This window comes from Rattus norvegicus, chromosome 8 (genome assembly GCF_036323735.1).
Source record: "Rattus norvegicus strain BN/NHsdMcwi chromosome 8, GRCr8, whole genome shotgun sequence".
NCBI classification, from domain to species: Eukaryota; Metazoa; Chordata; class Mammalia; order Rodentia; family Muridae; genus Rattus; species Rattus norvegicus.
The window spans coordinates 122,496,211-122,514,310 of NC_086026.1; the positions used below are offsets into that span (position 1 = coordinate 122,496,211).

General features: G+C 43.8%; 1 protein-coding gene across 2 annotated transcripts in view; it reads right to left on the reverse strand.

The window, feature by feature from the left end:
• Pdcd6ip (programmed cell death 6 interacting protein) overlaps positions 1-18,100 on the reverse strand; it is a 55,771-nt gene that overhangs the window by 26,988 nt on the left and 10,683 nt on the right. Inside the window, exons 4-9 of one of the 2 annotated variants that reach the window (NM_001029910.3) lie at positions 13,602-13,729; positions 11,745-11,898; positions 9,822-9,922; positions 7,470-7,586; positions 1,576-1,798; positions 22-145 (exon numbers count right to left, since the gene is read on the reverse strand). In NM_001029910.3, coding sequence (NP_001025081.2) covers positions 22-145; positions 1,576-1,798; positions 7,470-7,586; positions 9,822-9,922; positions 11,745-11,898; positions 13,602-13,729 — 847 coding nt within the window. Of the gene's footprint in view, positions 1-21; positions 146-1,575; positions 1,799-7,469; positions 7,602-9,821; positions 9,923-11,744; positions 11,899-13,601; positions 13,730-18,100 lie in introns of both variants that reach the window. The other variant, XM_006243997.4, reaches the window with a different exon arrangement.

Here is an 18,100-nt window from a genome sequence, read left to right on the forward strand (position 1 = left end):
CTGAAAGCCAGGTTCACCTACCCATTTGCCAAAGTTGTAGCTTCTCTCATCTGAGCGATTGATCTGTTAACCAAGTCAGCTTTCCTCTGACTAAACACAGCCAGGGACTGCTGCACAGACACAGGCACCATCTTCTCAAACAAATCTAAAACAAGAAAGATCCAAGTAAATGATACAGAACCGACCCAAACTACAGAATGACCACTCACTTTCTGAGTAAGACCACACTGAACAGCAGCCATGGAAAGACGTCTAGACCACGCTGTGGGCAGAAGCCGTGACCGCTTCCTTTTGAACCTTTGTTTCCCTTAAGGTTTTAAGTCCTCATATGAGGGATCTGGTGGCACTGCCCACTTGCCATTAGACAGGCAGACTGTGGTCACAGTTCATCATCTCCCAGCCCTGCAGCCTTGGGGAAGAGCCCCCTCTGGGCCTCAGCATCCTCATCAGTGGCACGGAAATCAGTCATAGTTCCCGTGCCACACGGCTGACGTGAGAGACAAACACTCATCTTAGGATGCTTAGCAATCAATGCGCGTGGTGCACGCTTTCTGTCTACTAAATACAAATAAGTTCAACAGCCACTGCCCAGGAATACACTACACATATTCACACTATCAAAAGATGGCTAGAAGAACATTGATCTAATGCAAATCCTACCCTAGAAAGATACTGGTTTAAAAATTATTGATCCAAGTATGGGGGCTCATGCCTGTAATCTCAACCCCGAGGAGGCTAAAGCTGGAGAACTGGGAGTTCCACGCCAACAGCCTAGGTTACAGTGAGCTGAAGGCAGGCTAGGCTGGACGACATGCAACCTCGATCTCAGGTGAGAAGTGAATAAACAAGCATGTGTTTATTACAGTGACGGTATTTCAGATATAACAAATGCTCCTCAGCAGAATGGCCTGGCTTGTCTCCAGTCCTACTCCTACCAAAACTGTCTCAAACATCCCACATGGTTTGTACGTGACAGATGCTTCACCGCGTACTGTCCCCTTAGAAACCTCACAGAAGACACCACCTTTAACTTTCCTACACTTTCCTGTCCAGTAGCTGGTAGCTTGTTTGCCTGTCTCACTCATCCTACAGCCAAGCAAGGCCTCAAACTCAGCCCCCGGCCTCAGCCTCCCAGGTGCTGGGACTTCAGGTACACAGCACCATGTCTATTCCCACATTTCTTTTAAACAACATAAATGAATGTTATGCTCTAATTGTTAGAAAGAGAATGTAAGACTTTACATGAATCACACAGGTCAACCTAGACAAAAAAGAAGGACGCACCAAAGCATCATTTTCTTCATGGAAAAGGGAAGATAAAGCCAAGCGGTGGTGGTGCACACTTTACCTCAGCACTTGGGGAGCAGGGGCAGGCAGAGTTTAAGGCCAGCCTGGTCTGGAGAGTGAATCCCAGGACAGCCAGGGCTACAGAGAAAGCCCAACTCAAAAAAAATGGAAAATAAGTAACTTTTAGGGTCTATGAGTGCAAAGAAAAGAAAGAGAAAGGAGAGAGGAGGGAAGGAAAGACCTGGAGAAAACACAAATGCACTACAGTGTATGTGGAAAACAGCATACCCGTGAACTTCTGGCTGATGGGTACATTAACTGGAGTGGGTTTCACAAGCGTGGCTTTGCCAATAGGATCCAGATCCTTAAGGTCCGGAACACGGTCATGATAAATAAAATCATTATCCTTCTTTGCTGCAGCCAGGGCACGGTTGATTTTGTCAGAAAAATCCTTCACATTGACATATTCATCATAGCGAGAGGCCACATTCTTAATCAGTTCTGCTGCATGCTGAAAGTAAGCATTAGAGAGAGGCTGTTTACAGGTGAAGGCTTCTCTACCAAGCTTTTTTAAGCTCCCAGGATTTCCAGTGCTGTGCTTGACAGGACAACCTGGAAATTCCATGACAAAGTAAGTACCTAAGACTAGAGAGGGGCAAACGCCCCTGTAAATCCACAAATGAGCTGCCAAGGCAGGAAAGGAAAGGTAGGCCAATCCACATAAACTGACACTAATGAAGGCTGGATATTAAGTAATTCCCACAAGCTGTACAACCGTTAAGGATAATTAAGAAGTACTGAACACCTTTATGGGGCCCTAAGACAAAGGTCTTCAAACTACAGAGTAAGCAATCAAGGGGTTGGGGATTTAGCTCAGTGGTAGAGCACTTGCTTAGCAAGCCCAAGGCCCTGGGTTCGGTCCTCAGCTCCGGAAGAAAACAAAAACAGAGTAAGCAATCAGAGATGCAGCCCCTCCACACTGACAATTCTGATAAAAGAATTGTCAGGGATGAAACAAGTACTTGTTTTAACACCTGCCATCATAAGCTACAAAACTTCTTAATTCTGCATATAAAACACTAGCCATGTAAAAAATCATAAGTTACTGGTAACTCAGTCCATGTCAAAGATTTTTAACATTCCTGGCTGAATGTTTAGGTCCATACTGGGACTAAGTTTAAAAAAAAAAAAAAAAAAAAAAAAAAAGGGGGGCTGGAGAGATGGCTCAGTGGTTAAGAACACCCGACTGTTCTTCCAGAGGTCATGAGTTCAATTCCCAGCAACCACATGGTGGCTCACAACCATCTGTAAAGAGACCCGATGCCCTCTTCTGGTGTATCTGAAGACAGCTACAGTGTACTTATATATAATAAATAAAATAAATCTTTAAAAAAAAAAAAAAAAAAAAAAAAAAAGATAAAAGACTTGAAAAGCACAATCAGTGTAATTTACCAGACCTTTCGGCTCATAGAGAACTGTGTAAACTTGATCCATGCTGAGATACAGCAAGCCTAAAACACCAAAACTACCCTACATAAAATGGTGGTTTAATACTAGACTATTTGCTTACATAATTCTCTGAAATATTCTAATTTAAATTTAAAAATGTCAAGGCTTTAGATAAAGCACCACATTTTCATCATTGGGACAAATATCTCAGGAAGTCAAAGGCTTGGGCCTCAGCATGGGAGGCCAACATAAGAAGGGCAGCTTCATAGAAGGTGTCCAGACACTGAAGTGCTCCATGAAGGACGCAGAGATCAGCTCCTTACTTGCCCTCTCTTGCATCTTGGCCATAGGTGAAATGGTTTGCACACTGCACCATGAGGTACTGACTCATTGCAGGACCAAAGGAAATACTCATGGGTAAAGCATTCAAAACTGGAGGACAAGAAAACTGACTGATGGTTTGTTCATTTGTCTGTCTGTATGTCTCTGTCTCTGTCTGTCTCTGTCTGCCTGTCTGTCTCTGTCTCTCTCTCTCTCTCTCTCTCTCTCTCTCTCTCTCTCTCTCTCTCTCTCTCTCCTTTTTCTCTAGTTTTTCATGGCAGTATGGTGGTCCCTGGCCCAGGGAGTAGCACTATTAGGGGTGTGGCCTTAGAGTGGGCGTGGCCTTATTGGAGGAAGTGCGTCACTGTGGAGGTGGACTTTGAGACCCTCCTCCTAACTTCCTGGAAGCCAGCCTTCTCCTGTCTGCCCTTGGATGAAGATGTAGAGCTCTCAGATCCTCCAGCCCCATGTCTGCCCAGACACCACCATGTTCCCATCCTGATGATGATGGACTGAGCCTCTGAACCTGTGAGCCAGCCCCAATTAAATGTTGTCCTTATAAGAAATGCCTTGGTCATGGTGTTTGTTCACAGCAGTAACACCCCAACGAGAATAACAGGGTTCCTCTGAATAGCCCTGGCTGTCCTAAAACTCGCTCTGTAGACCAGACTGGCCTTAAACTCAGAGATCCGCCTGCCTCTGCCACCTGAGTCTAGGATTAAAGGTGTGTGTGCCACCACCTCCTGGCAGCTTTATTTTTTATTTATTTTTGTGTGTGTATGCATACAGGTGCACCGGAAGGTCAAAGGACAACTTCCAGGAGTCAGTCCTTTCCTCTACCACATGGACTCTGGGACTTAAACTCAGGTCAACAGGCTCGACAGCAAGTACCATCACCCTGGCTGGGTGTTCCCTTTCCTTTTGTTATCTTAGTAGAACAGAAACAGACACACGGTTCTTTAAACATAATAAAAATCTTCGTTCTTCCAAAGGTCCTGAGTTCAAATCCAGCAACCATCTGTAATAAGATCTGATGATGCCCTTTCGGGGTTGGGGATTTAGCTCAGTGGTAGAGCACTTGCCTAGCAAGCACAAGGCCCTGGGTTCAGTCCCCAGCTCCGAAAAAAAGAACCAAAAAAAAAAAAAAAAATCTTCACCCCCCTAAGTTGGTACTATGCTTAATATAAACATGTAACATTCCTAGAAGCAGAAAAGTGAAAGCCACCAGTATCACCATGGTCCCAGACACAGCAAGCAATTGGACAAGCAGGTAATCACATGTATAAAAAAAGAACTCAGTTATAGGTGACGCATTCAGAGTTACTAAACTGATATCCCGTAAGTAGTGCTTGACACAAATACATACAGCAAGTACAAGCGCACGACCCCAAATGTGAAGCAACAGAGGAAACAGATCTACTCTTAATAACACAAAATGTAGGCTACACTTTAAAGCATCTAAGATCAATATGAAACTACAGAGAAAGGAGGACTGACATACAAAGATCTGAGGTATAGCCTAGGAAAAATACAAATTTACATGCAAATCAAATTTGATTTGCAAATTCACTGAACAGCTCCTCAAACAGAACCTTAATTCGAGGCATCCCGAAAACATGGAGAATGGAGCACAGAGCATCGTCCTTAGTGGGAACTGCTTAGAGCAAGTCAGAAACAATGGATGGATGGCACCGTAAGACACAAGCAGCCCAGACAAAAGCAACACCAACTGATTAACCTAACAGGAATCCATAAAAAAGATGGGATACTGAAGGCCTCGTGCACTGAGCAAGGGTCAGCCTACCCAGTCCTGAAGGTAGAGTTAGCAGATGACAGAGGTGAAGAGAAGGACTGAAGCGGGAGAAGGCAGAGGAGCACACACCAGGAGAACACAGCACAGACTCGAATGGGAAGCACGGGTGTAGAGGACAATTCCTTCCCACACCATCAAGCAGAGGAGCCTGTGCTAGAGCCACCAAAGGCCACCCAGGAAAGCCAGTCATATTCCAACACATGTAAATAAAAAGTATCTCACAGAGACAACTCTGAACCATCCATTCATAAGGAAACACGAATCAAGCCCTGTTTAAGCAGGAAGGGAAGAGGAGGAATACCTTAGCCCTAGCACTTGGGAGGTAGAAAGTGGCCAATCAGGAGTTCACAGTCATCCTCAACTACATAGTGAGTGTGAAGTAAACCTTATGTAAGACTATGTCTCAAAATAAATAAATAACAACAAATGTGTATTATAACTTTCCAAATTTACTAAGGAAGTACTGCCCAAAAATATTGAAAATTCCATGCTAAAGAAACTAAATTAAGCCAAGCAGTGGTGGTGTATGCCTTTAATCCCAGCACTCAGGAGGACGAGGCAAGCAGATCTCTTGAGTTCAAGACCAGCCTGATCTAAAAGGAGTTTTCCAGAATGGCCAGGGCTATGCAGAGAAAAACTGCCTCAAAAAAAGAGAGGGGATGGGGAGAGAAGGACTGAGAGAAGAAAGGAGGAAGGGAGGGAGGGAAGGAGGGAAGAACTAAAATTTTAAGTGTGCAACCATAGTAGCAAAACACATAGACAAAGCTTCTAGGCAAGGCAGTTAGAAAGTGCTGCTGTGGGGCTGGGGATTTAGCTCAGTGGTAGAGCGCTTACCTAGGAAGCGCAAGGCCCTGGGTTAGGTCCCCAGCTCCGAAAAAAAGAACCAAAAAAAAAAAAAAAAAAAAAAAAGAAAGTGCTGCTGTGTTCTAAAAAGTCAAAAACAGACAGGCTCTTCCAAAGAGAGAAAGAAGAAATGTATCAGAAACTGACCAATGGACTCAAGGGCAGCAAGAAAAGTCAGACAGTATGCCACTCCTGTCCTGGGGTCTCAGGGACAGACTGGACCCTGGTGAAAGAGACTGCCAATCCTGCCTCAGAAGGAGCCCACACTTGTCAAATGTCTCAAATGCAGACACAGGATCTGGTGACAAAGTAGCTCTCCCAAGCAGAACAGGTCAGCAGTAGAGGGAGGAGCTCCAGTTTTTCATTTGACAACACCCATGATGGCTGGCGGCCACCTTGAGTAGAACTCTACTATAGAGCTGAGCTACCCTGGAGGCCTGAGAACAAGAAGCAACAGGTTAGAGCCTAAAGTCAAGCTGCCACAGAGTGAGACACAACCCTCAGAGGTAATCCCAAAGAACCAGACCACTAGGCTATGTCCAAGCCTGCAGGCAGAAGTGTACTGGGAGGTGGACGCTGACTCAGCATCTGAGAATGGCCCTGGGTCTGAGGTCACATGTGATCACTCTCTGGAGCCATGTACCTGCCCACAAGGACACTGACCTAGCAGCTAAACTCTGATGCTCCAGCAAACTTTTGCCATCCATGGCCACATGCCCCTACCAAAGTACTTAACATTCAGTGGGTTTGAACCTGACCACACTACCCCAGTACAGAGCTCAGCGGGGCTCACTTGCCACACTGTCGACAGTCAGACACCAGAGGGCTGGGGAACTAGGTAATCTCAGGCTGGCAGATAGAACCTGCCCAATACATAGCTCGAGAGCTCAAAGAACATGGCAGATACCCTCATAGGAAAAGGAGGAAAGCGACTCTAGTGAAGGCAGCTGGGACGCAAGCTGACACTTGTCCAATCCACAGTCAGTGCAACCATCAGTCAGCTACTGTCCCTAACAGCAGCTACCCTGAAGACGACAGAAAGACATCAGTCCTGCATATTACCTATTTAGGGCTTTGCTGTGTGCTTCTCTTTTCACCTTTTGGTAAAATTTAACTGAAGAAGACACCTGACATGGACCTCTGGCTTATAGACACAGACACAGACACAGACACAGACACAGACACAGACACAGACACAGACACAGACACAGACACAGACACAGACACAGACACAGACACAGACACAGACACAGACACAGACACAGACACAGACACAGAGTGGGAGGGGGGGAGAGAGAGCGAGAGCGAGAGCGAGAGCGAGAGCGAGAGCGAGAGCGAGAGCGAGAGAGCGCAAGCAAACGAGCAAGAGCAAGAGCAAGGGCACCTGCCCCATACACACAGTGTAGAAGCAAAAAAGAATCTCACAGGGAAAAGACCAGAATGCATAACCCCACACCCTCTAAAACTGTGGGGTTACAACCTCCAGTTTACCAGCCTACCACACAAGCTAAGCAAGTAATTAATTTAGAATACTTTTACATTAAAATAAGCATGGACAAAAAATAAAACGGGATAAAAATTTAAATGCAATTTTTAGATAACACGTAAGATTTTACAAAGCATGTTTGTGGGTAAAATACAAAGATAAAGCCATCACTTGCCTCTGCTGATAAAGACAATATATGGGAAACCTGGGTCTCACTCAGCAGAATCAGGAGAAGGATGTCACCTAAACATTTATCGCCAGAAGACTCACCTGCAACCTTGCGATCTCTTCCCCAAACTTCTTCTGCTGCTTGGCCAGGATGGACTGGTGGTACTCAGCATTAGCCTGCATGATGCACTGCTTTGCAGCCAGGGTAGGGAATACCTCCTGGAAATAAAAATACTGACCAGGGGAAAGTCCAACCACACAAACCATCACAGACAACAAGGATGCAGGAAGAGAAAGGAGAAGGAGACAGAAATTACAATCACCCAGTAATGGTTTAGACAGTTAGTCATTAGGTGTGAGCAGAGAAGACCTCCTGGTTTTGCAGGAATTGCCATCTGTGAATTCAATTTTCTGTCAGTTAAAAAATTAGGGTTTATCTGTCTGTTTGTTTGTTTATTTGTTTTAAGCTGTTAAATGAAGCCAATTCAGGTTTTTTAAAGCTCATTCTATGGAGTCAGAAAATCAGCATTTTGTTTACAGGAAGAAAGGCATGCACTAGAAAGTTGGGAAGTTCGTGGGGATGAATCCCAAGCCCAGCTTTAGATGCTTTCTTAGCCCCTTACCCAGCCTTCAGGCCCTACAGCACCGTTACTCACATACACTAATGAACTGCTCTAGAGCTGACTGTGCCATCATGGTTAAAAGACAAAAGACAGTAAGGTAAGTTCTCACACAAACTCACATGCCAGGATACTAGAATAAAGATATGGTAGCCAATAAAAAAATGACTTAGTATCATATGAATATTAACATTTCAGTATTACAGACTCAAAAATATATCCCAAACATACAAATACACTAATTACTGTGATGATACAGTGTAACTTTGCCCTAATTTATTTTTGAAATCACTATAATCTGATATACTTAAATCCAAACGTAAATCAAGAAAGTCATGATATTGTTAGGGGCTCTTCCAAAATGTCGAGTCCTATCCTGCAATTTCACTGTTTTCGTTAAATACATGGTATTTTTAAAAACCAATGAATACACTATATAAGTGTTCTATTAAGAACCAAGTTACGAAGCGCAAGGCCCTGGGTTCGGTCCCCAGCTCCGAAAAAAAGAACCAAAAAAAAAAAAAAAAAAAAAAAAAAGAACCAAGTTACTACCGTGTTTTCTGTCTGCTAAAGAAAAACCCCAGCACTCTGAGCCACTGCTTGCAGACATCCAGTTAGAACCAGAACTGACTTGCTGCTTATGGACATCCAATAAGAACTGGATAATAAAATACCACGGAGACTCAGTGAAGAGAGAAATTCAGACATTGCAGACTAAAACTGCCGGCACTCCAAGAAGGCTGGAGCATCTCTGTAAAGATGTTTCAGGAGACACAGGCAGGCTGCAGAAGTGGCGTCCAAGTCTTTGAGATGACAGGACCGTGGTCAGACTGGAACAGGACTGAATTATTGATGCGACAGGATGTGACAGTGCACTGAGCAACTACCCATAGTGAGAGGGTCTGAGTAATGGCAGCAACACAGGAGGATCCTGGACAGACTTCTAAACTGGGGCACCTCATGTATCGTAAGTGCTGGGAAGTGCCTAGCAACAGCCTCAAGCCTGGTGTGCCTTAAGTCCCTAGATCTTGACATTCGCCCTCCTCTGCTCACGTACTTACTGCTCAGCACCTTAGGTCTACTTTGAACTGTACCCTATGTTTTCTGCGGTTTCATAATTTATAAAGATTCCTGAATAACATCAACTCACGGATTCTCCTACAGACACCACCAATACCACAGATAACCAAGTTCTTGCCCAACTATGAAGAAGAGCAGTTGAAACATCCTTCATGCCCACATCCGGGTACACACTTTGTCACCTACAGGCCATCTGGGAACAGTCTTCCCCACTCCCTAGAAAGGCTTACAGTGAAGCAATGCTTCCTGCAGTGTGTGGTCAGGACAGCTGCCCTGCCTTCACTGTTCATTAGCAACCAAACCTGCCATCTATCCCTGCTGGGAAAACCTAACTCTAACCAAGGAAACAGATGCATTTAGGCTTTCTTTCCTTTCTTTATGTCTGTTTTTGTGCTTTAAGGCTCATCCCTAAGAAAACAGGATAATAATTTAAAATGTGAGTCACCAACATGCTCCACCTCCAAGCTTCTCCCAAAACTATCAACAACCAGAATGATAATAAGATGGAGACAGGTGGCCAGAGTTTTCCAGAAAGAGCTTCAGCTCAGGAAAAGCAGCTCAGTAAAGAGCAAATAGAAAGGTGTCCCCCAACAGAGCAGCTCATGCACCTTAAACAGCATTCTAAAAGCTGTTCTTCAAATGTTTCCATTGAAACACCACATTCATTTGTTAGAACATACTCTTCAACTTGTTTCTCAGACATAAATATCCCCACATGCCCGACCGCCGACCATCCACGAGGGCGGTAACTGACCTTGGGGAGGGCATCTTTGTACTGACACTGTTTGAAAGCATCGCCAAAGTAATCGGCAGCCTGATTGGCCAGCTTCGCTATGATGGCATCCTTCATCTTATCTGGAATAAAATGTTAAACTGATCATTACAACTAAAACAAATGAGACAAGGGCCAGCAACAAAACTCAGCAGGTAAGGACGCCCTGCTCACCTCTGACAGTCAGCACTCCACACCAGAGCTCACAGTGAAGGAGAACACCAACTCCTCAGAGTTTCCTTTGGCCTCCACATCATAAGCACCATGGCACACATGTGCCTACATCCTCTCCCCTTTCCAACATATTCATCCTCTCCCCCTCTCTCCCTCTCCCCCCCCCTCTCTCTCTCTCTCACACACACACACACACACACACACACACACAAATAAAACAAAATAAATGAATAAATGACATAACCCCATGACATAGACACAAATTATTTAAAAAAAAGTCTACATTTGGGACTGGAAGGATGGCTCAGCAGTTAAGGACACTGGCTGGCTGCTCCTCCAGAGGACCTAGTTTCTGTTTCCAGCAGCTACATGGCAGCTCCTAACTGCCTAGGACCCAATGGTACCAAGCATATTAGTGATGCATAGATAGAAATCATCTACAATATACAGATGCATTTAAACGAAAAAAAGACAAAAGTAAAATTTATACATCTAAGAAATCAATAGTGATGAAATTTAGTCTTCTGCACAAAAAATATTCCATAGGTAGCAAAACATGATGATGATGCCAATTTACAGAACCCTAGCACTCTGGGCACAGAGCCAGGAAAATCAAAAATTCAAAGCTATCTTTGGCTACATAGCGAGTTCCAGGCCAGCAAGGCTCCATAAATACCTGTTTCTAAACAAGTAAGTAAACAAGTAATTCCGTGAACAAGTCAAGGACACTGGTGAACAAGGCAAGGAGTGAGTCCCAACAGTCCTTCTCGGAGACACAGTGCCCTAACAGACGGTAGTGGTGATAGCTATAACATTCTGTGAACACTCCAGAAAACACTGCCTTACCAAGTAAAGCCATGTTAAGGTCCATGACTGCTAGCTGCTCAGTTTTTAAAGTAGTCTGTAGTCCAGAATGGCCTCAAACAGCTATGATTATACAAATGAATCACCACATATGGAACTTTCTGTGTGTTTTGTTTGTGGACACAGTTCCAGACACTTGGCCAGGCTACTCTGGAACACACTAGGTGACGTGGCATTACCTCAGTATCACGGCATTCCCCTCAATCAGCCTCCAAGGTGTAGGGTTACAGGCATGAGCCACCAAATCTAACTAAGCAGCCATTTTAAGACAAAACTAAGATGTGTTTGTACTTGTGCACTTTCAGGTTCTCTGTTTGTAGACATTCAGTCTCTACTCTACCTTTCATATTGACTAGCACACCTTTACAAGGACTGTTCTTATCCTCCTGCTCACCAAGGACACTGAATAGCTCCCTATCATCTACATCTAGTTTAAACAGGACTACTTCAAGACGCCATCCTTGAAGGCTCCATGATTAAGAGCATCTGCTACTCAAACATGGAGAAAAACTCCCTGCACTGCTCCCAGTGCCTGTGACTCCAGCCCCAGGAGTCTGGTCCCTTCTTTTCACCTGCAGAGCACTGACACTTGCATTCACACTTGAACAGAATTCTTAAAGAAACCATTCTTAACTAACCTGATAATGCAGGGATCCCACAGCCATCCCTCAGGCAGAGCACCAGCCACTGCCACATGAAGCTTTCTATCTTCTTCCAGGTAACTCCCTCTGAAGTGAGCTCCAGAACCCAACGACCTCTTAGCATCCTACCTACCTAGAACATGCTGGGTGTTCCAGTCACTATCTTGGTATAAAAGCCTAGCACTTGTTTTCACATGTAACGCAGTAAAGAAGAAATTAGAGTTACCTCTTGTGGCTTTTAAGAAAAATACTTCTTGAGCTTGGGCCAGCATAATAAGACTGAGGGTCCCCACAGTATCTGGAGATATGTCCACAGTAGGCTCTCGACTTAAGGCAGATAAAACTGTGTCTTTAATATGTAAAAAGGCACCACTAGCAAACTAGAAAAAGAAGAAAAAGGATTCTTTAACATTGAGACTTAATTTTCTACTGTCATACACAAACATCATCTACATACCAACTGAAAGGATGGTAACTATAGGTACATTTCCATACATTCCATACATCCCAATTCATTGATAGGGTCTTTGCAAAATTTTAACAAAGATTCAAAGAAGACTACTTGGGAGAGCAAAGTAAGTGAATGTAAATGAGGATCAAAGAATTTACTAGGCACATGTCTTCACAGATGAAAGATAAAACACTATTCAAATCTCTCTCTTTCTCTCTCTCTCTCTCTCTCTCTCTCTCTCTCTCTCTCTCTGTGTGTGTGTGTGTGTGTGTGTGTGTGTGTGTGTGTGTGTGAGCGAGCTGACAGGGCTCATCCATTAGGCTAGACCGCTGGCTGGCCTGCTAGCCTCAGGGAACAGGACTACAAGTATACACCACCAAGCCCAGCATTTGTTGTGTGAGATCAAACTCAGGTCCTTGAGCTTACAAGGCAAATGCTTTCATGACTGAGGCATTCCCCCAGCTTCTACACAAATGTTTTTAGTATGGAAATACTCTTGTCTTCATGCCAAGTCATCTTTCAAATAAGCATAGCAGGCTTAGGAGACTTTTCCAATGTCACTCTAAGGGCCAGCAATGTGCTGACATTCTATCTGGCCTTCAGAACTTTCTACTGAATGTTTCCCTTTATATTTTTCTTCCCAATTTTATTTTGTTGGGGTTACTACTAAAATTACTTTTTATAAAACAAATTAAGCTGAGAAAAAGGAAATATCACTCTGGAATTTTTAAAGAGAGTTAGCTTGCTAGGCTACACAGACAAAACTCAAATTCATGGTATTAACAAAACTATTATGAGGCCAGCAAGATGGCTCAGTATGTAAAAGTGCCTGCACCAAGCCTGACAACCTGGGTTCAAGCCACCGGACCCGTATGGTGAAAAGAGAAACTAAGTCCCCCAAGTTGTACTCTGACTTCCATAAACGTGCTCAAACACACAGAGACACACAGACACACACACAGACACACACACACACACACACACACGCCCGCACGCACGCACGCACGCACAGGCATGCATGCACGCACACTTTTTAAAATGAAACTTTAGGAACTATCACTTATTGTTCTTTTATCTGAAACAAAAAATAAATACTGAGTGCATAATAAAGTCACAAACAGCATGTCATATTCGCCTAGGACTGGCCCTAAGATAGCATCTTAAAAACATTCCAGGCCTGACCACACTGACCACATTCAAACATGATTTCTCCACAGTCTACAGTTAACTATTTCCTTGCCAAAAGTTCTTAGTTTTGTCACACCACTTAAGAGTCTGGATATGCCTCACTCGCCCTGAGTAAACACACAAATATCTAACCGTTCTTGAATGAAGTCATCGATTTATAAGAGGTTTTCCACATGTTCATCTTTGCTGTCCAATCACCACTCACTGAGCCTCTGTTACATGCCAGGCACTGTGCTAGGTGCTGGGTGGGTGTGCACAGGGAGGAAAACAGACATGGGCTGGAGAGCAGCTGCGTTAGTGCTGACGTGTTCTTCAACAGCAAGGGTCGGTTGCTTAGAGCACATTTTCCGGACGCATCAGTCACGAAGAAGCAGAACTAGCACCTAAGTGCCAGTCACTGCTTGAACCCAGTTCTCCCTGTGTAGAAACTGCTTTTCTGCATACCTGGTACTGCTTAGCAGCGGTTTTCAGTCCTTCATCATTATCCAGGTTCTGCTCTGCTGCGATCTGGCTAGCTAAGGCAGCACAGTTGAACAACACACAGCTCTTTTCATATCCTAAGCTTGCAAGAGCTGGAAAAAAAGTGAAAAGGAAAAGTGTATCATTATTTTTTTCTAAAGAAAACTATGTTTAAATGAGTAATAGCATGGCCTCTATCCCACAGACTCTCCCAAGACCTGCCTGCTCTCCTACTGCAGGCTGACTGCATATCCCCACATTATATCTGTCATCAAAAACTCAAAGGATGGATAAATTATTATTTTTCTCCTACAGTTTGTCCCCATATTTTTACAATTGCCAAGTTCAAAATTTAAAACTTATTTTTATGTTATTTCTTAAATTCAAATAAATCATTTTCATTTTTCCATAACCTTTCAAATTTTTATCCCCACCCCATACACACACACACACACACACACACATACACACACACACGTGTTTGTGCGTGCACATACACGCATGCACATACTCACACACTTTAAACAAGCCCCTTCCTCCATATAATCCTGGGTCAATGCCAGTGCTTCCTGGATGGCCTTCCCAACTCCCCCCTTTCTGATGAAAACTCTACACAACCCACAGCTTCAATAGAGCGATTTAATTTAAAGATGAAAAGAACAAGTGTTGATGACGACAGAAATGAGCAGCAGCCTTTGCTGGAAATGCTGCAGGTGCTACGCAAACAGTGTGTGGGGCCTCAAAACATTAAAAATAGATTGCATGCGACTCAGAAATCCCCTTCCTGGGTATATGCCAAAAAGAACTGCACAGAGTCTCATGGAGGAATTTCTACACCTATGTTCACAGCAGCATCACTCAGAGCAAACTGAGTGGCCATCAACCAATGGATGTGTAAATGAAATAATGTATATTCATACACCAAGTATTTATCAGTCAACCACCAAGATAGGAACCTACATACTCCAACATAAGACAAACCTTACATGAAATAAGCAGTCACAAAGAGACTGAAGATTCCACTTAAGGAAATACTTAAGGGAGTCCAAGTCTTAGAGACACAAAGTACAAAAGTACCAATGGGGGTCAGCAGGTTTGTAGTTTAATGAATAAAGTACTACAAGATAAAGTTTTGGAGATTTGTTTTACAATGTGAATGTACCTTGGAGTATGAAAACCATGTACTTCAAAATGGTTAAAAGACAATCCCATGCATTGTTTCCTCCAACTTCTTAGAAAGACAGACGTGTAAGTCTACTTAATATGCAGTACTTACAAGAGTAAGATTCAAAGACAAGAGGATGAACAGGTCTGCCAGAAGCCAGCAAGAAGAGAGGGATGGGAAGTTACTGTTTAATGAGTACGGTTTCAGTCCGTCAGATGAGAGGGCGTCTAGACCAAGATGACCGCACAGCACTGAAAGGTGCTCAGTAGTCTTATGCCAACGTGACACAAGCTACAGTCATCAGAGGAGGGAACCCCAACTGAGAAAATATCTCCATGAGATCACCCTGTAGGCAAGCCTATACGGTATTTTCTTAGTTAGTGATTAATGAGGAAGGGCATAGCCCATTGTGGGTAAAGCCACTTCTGGGCTAGGATCCTGAGCAAGCCACGGGAAGCAAGCAAATAAGCAGCACCCTTCTACGGCCTCTGCATCAGCTCCTCCCTCCAGGTTTCTATCCTGACTTCCCTCTGTGATGGCTTGTTACCTGGAAATATAAGCCAAATAAACTCTTTCCTCTCCAAATTTCTTTGGTGTTTCACCACAGCAATAATAACCCTAACTAGAACAGTAAGAATGATTAATACGATTTGGAACTGTATGCTTACCATGATTAAGACAGTAGACTGTGTATTTTATCAAAATTTAAAGCAATTCTTTTAATCTACGATAGCTCAGTTATTTGTAAAATTTAATCACAGTGTAATTCAACATCTTATATATAGTTTACCAGACACTGATCATCAGGTCAAACTCTCAGAGGGCTGCCTACACAGAACACTGCAAACCCATCACAGCAAACCAGAGGGATAACAGCTCTCTACACAGGAGGACCATGAAGTAGTCAGCATCTCTCCAAAGGCAGCCAGTTCTCTACTTGTCCCCAACCCTCCTTACTCAGCAGACACACTAACTGTGCCAACTGAATTCTAAATAAGAGCATAGAAGCAAGGTAACACCGAGAGTAAATAGTGTGAGGGTCCTAAAGAAGAATGAATGCTCAAGGAAGTGGGGAGGTGCACACCTGCATCCCAGCATTTTGGGAAACGGAGGCAGGTGGATCATGGCTTCTCATAAGGCACTACTATCTCAAAACAAAGGCAATTAAAAAGTGAGCCCAGAATAAGTGTAGAAAACTCCAGAAGTCAAAGATCAGAGCTGGCATCCTGAAAGAAACTCTAAGGCAGTAAAGCTGAAGGCAGAAGATGCATCCAACAGTACAGGGTTATGGCTGCTGTCACCTTACACACTCGGTACCCAGGCTGCCAAGCACTCTAGATAGCCAAGGCCAAGCTACTCATCATCCTGCCTTCCCTTCCCAAGACCTAGGGCTACAGAGTAGTAGCCAGGACAAAATCCAAGCAGGATGTTTTCTAGGTTATTGGTACTAACATTTTCTTTTTTGTTTTTAGATTTATTTATTGATTCTATGTATGAGTGCTGTATCTACATGCACACCTGCATCTCAAAAGAGGGCATCAGATCTCATTACAGATGGTTGTGAGCCACCATGTGGTTGCTGGAATTTGAACTCAGGACCTCTGGAAGAGCAGTCAGTGCTCTTAACTGCTGAGCCATCTCTCCGGCCCCATACTAGCATTTTCTTTTAAAAAAAAAAAAAAATGTAGACGGTGTGCCTGGACTCAGAACCATCAACATCTGAGAAATAAAGAATCCGAGAGGCAGATTGGGGAGATCAAAGAAATATTTTTTAAAACTTCCAAGAGCTGAAGAATTAAGTGTTACAACTGAATGGACCAGCAATAAATGCTGTTGAATTTCTCATAACTATCATTACCCCAGGCTGTCGTCTGCCATTTTATTTTCATACTATTTCATATCTGAGAGATTTCTGATTACTTTTCTCCTATAGCATCTAACCTGAAACCAGCTTTTGAAAGCACTGACTATTCTCTCCTTCTACTAAGTGTGCGTTAAGGAAAGAACTAGTGATAAATAATAACTGTTCTCTAAAGTTCAAGCAACAGCTAAAAAAACTAACTACAATTACAAAAGAAAGGAAAATTAAAATCACCCACTATCATACCTCTTAGAAATAAACTTTTCTGTTTGCACAATAACTATGGGCACACTCCTACTCGCACACATCTTTTCACAGACGCCCACTGCATGTGGTTCAGCCTGTGGCATGGAAGCGAGCCCCAGGGAGGAGTGGGAAGAGGCTCTTTACAAGTATCCCTAGCAGCCCAACGCAAAGGGCCCTTATGGTGTAGGTCACTGAACTCGGTGCTCTATGGGCAGTTTAACACGCCACCACATACATGTCAGCATGGAAACTTACTCATCTAAGTGGACACACGAGCAGCAAGTGTGCAGTAAGATACTGCTGAAGAGCACTCGATTCTTCCAGACGTTCCACTACCAACCTGTTTCAACCCCACTTAGTCAACCCAACTCAGGCTGCACAACCGCCAGCTGGAGACAGGTCACTCACGTGTCCCACCCATCAATCCTTCTGTGGCACCGACACACTAGACTGTCCCCCGATTGTTCTAACACACAACCAAGTGTCAGAAGCACTGGACAGCACCACCTGAGAACACTTCATTTCCTGGGTCCTCCACGGCCCAAATGCTTTCTGTCAACTTCACTCCAGTTCTGGTTCTTATGTGCTCTTGCCTATAATCAGTCAGAGGGGATGAATTTTACCACTAATGATTAACTGTTACCAAATCTACAACTCTCTCTTCTGAGCTTCAAATCTACTATTTCCAGATGTCAGAGAAGATTACACAGAGGTGGTAACAGAAAAGCCACATTAGATCTATCATAAACTAAAGATCCGACCAGTCAAATCTCAGCCGAGCCGCTGTTCCTCCTCCTCCTCCCTCTGACACGCAGCAAAGCCAGTCAATTTCACTTTGCAAAAGCTCTTCCAAGCCAATTCTTCTGTGAGCACCCACACTGCCTAGTCTCACTCACCGTCTCTCAGATCTCCCAGTGGTCTGCTCCCCTGGTCTCAGAGGCAGGCTCTCTGCATCCCTCCCAGCTCCTTTAAATCCTAGCCACACACCCTTCACAAGTCACTTAACTTTTCTAAGCTAATATACTCAACTAGCCATGAAAGTGTCTGTCCTTATTTTTGTTACTGGGAATTCAGTACCATAATACATAAGAAGCCCCGTCCACAGTATGATAGTAACTGGCTATTAATAGGAAAAGAGGGAAGGTGCAAATTCTAGAGGATATCTATACCTCCTTACACTCCTTACAATCTATGCTCCATCACCATCGCCTT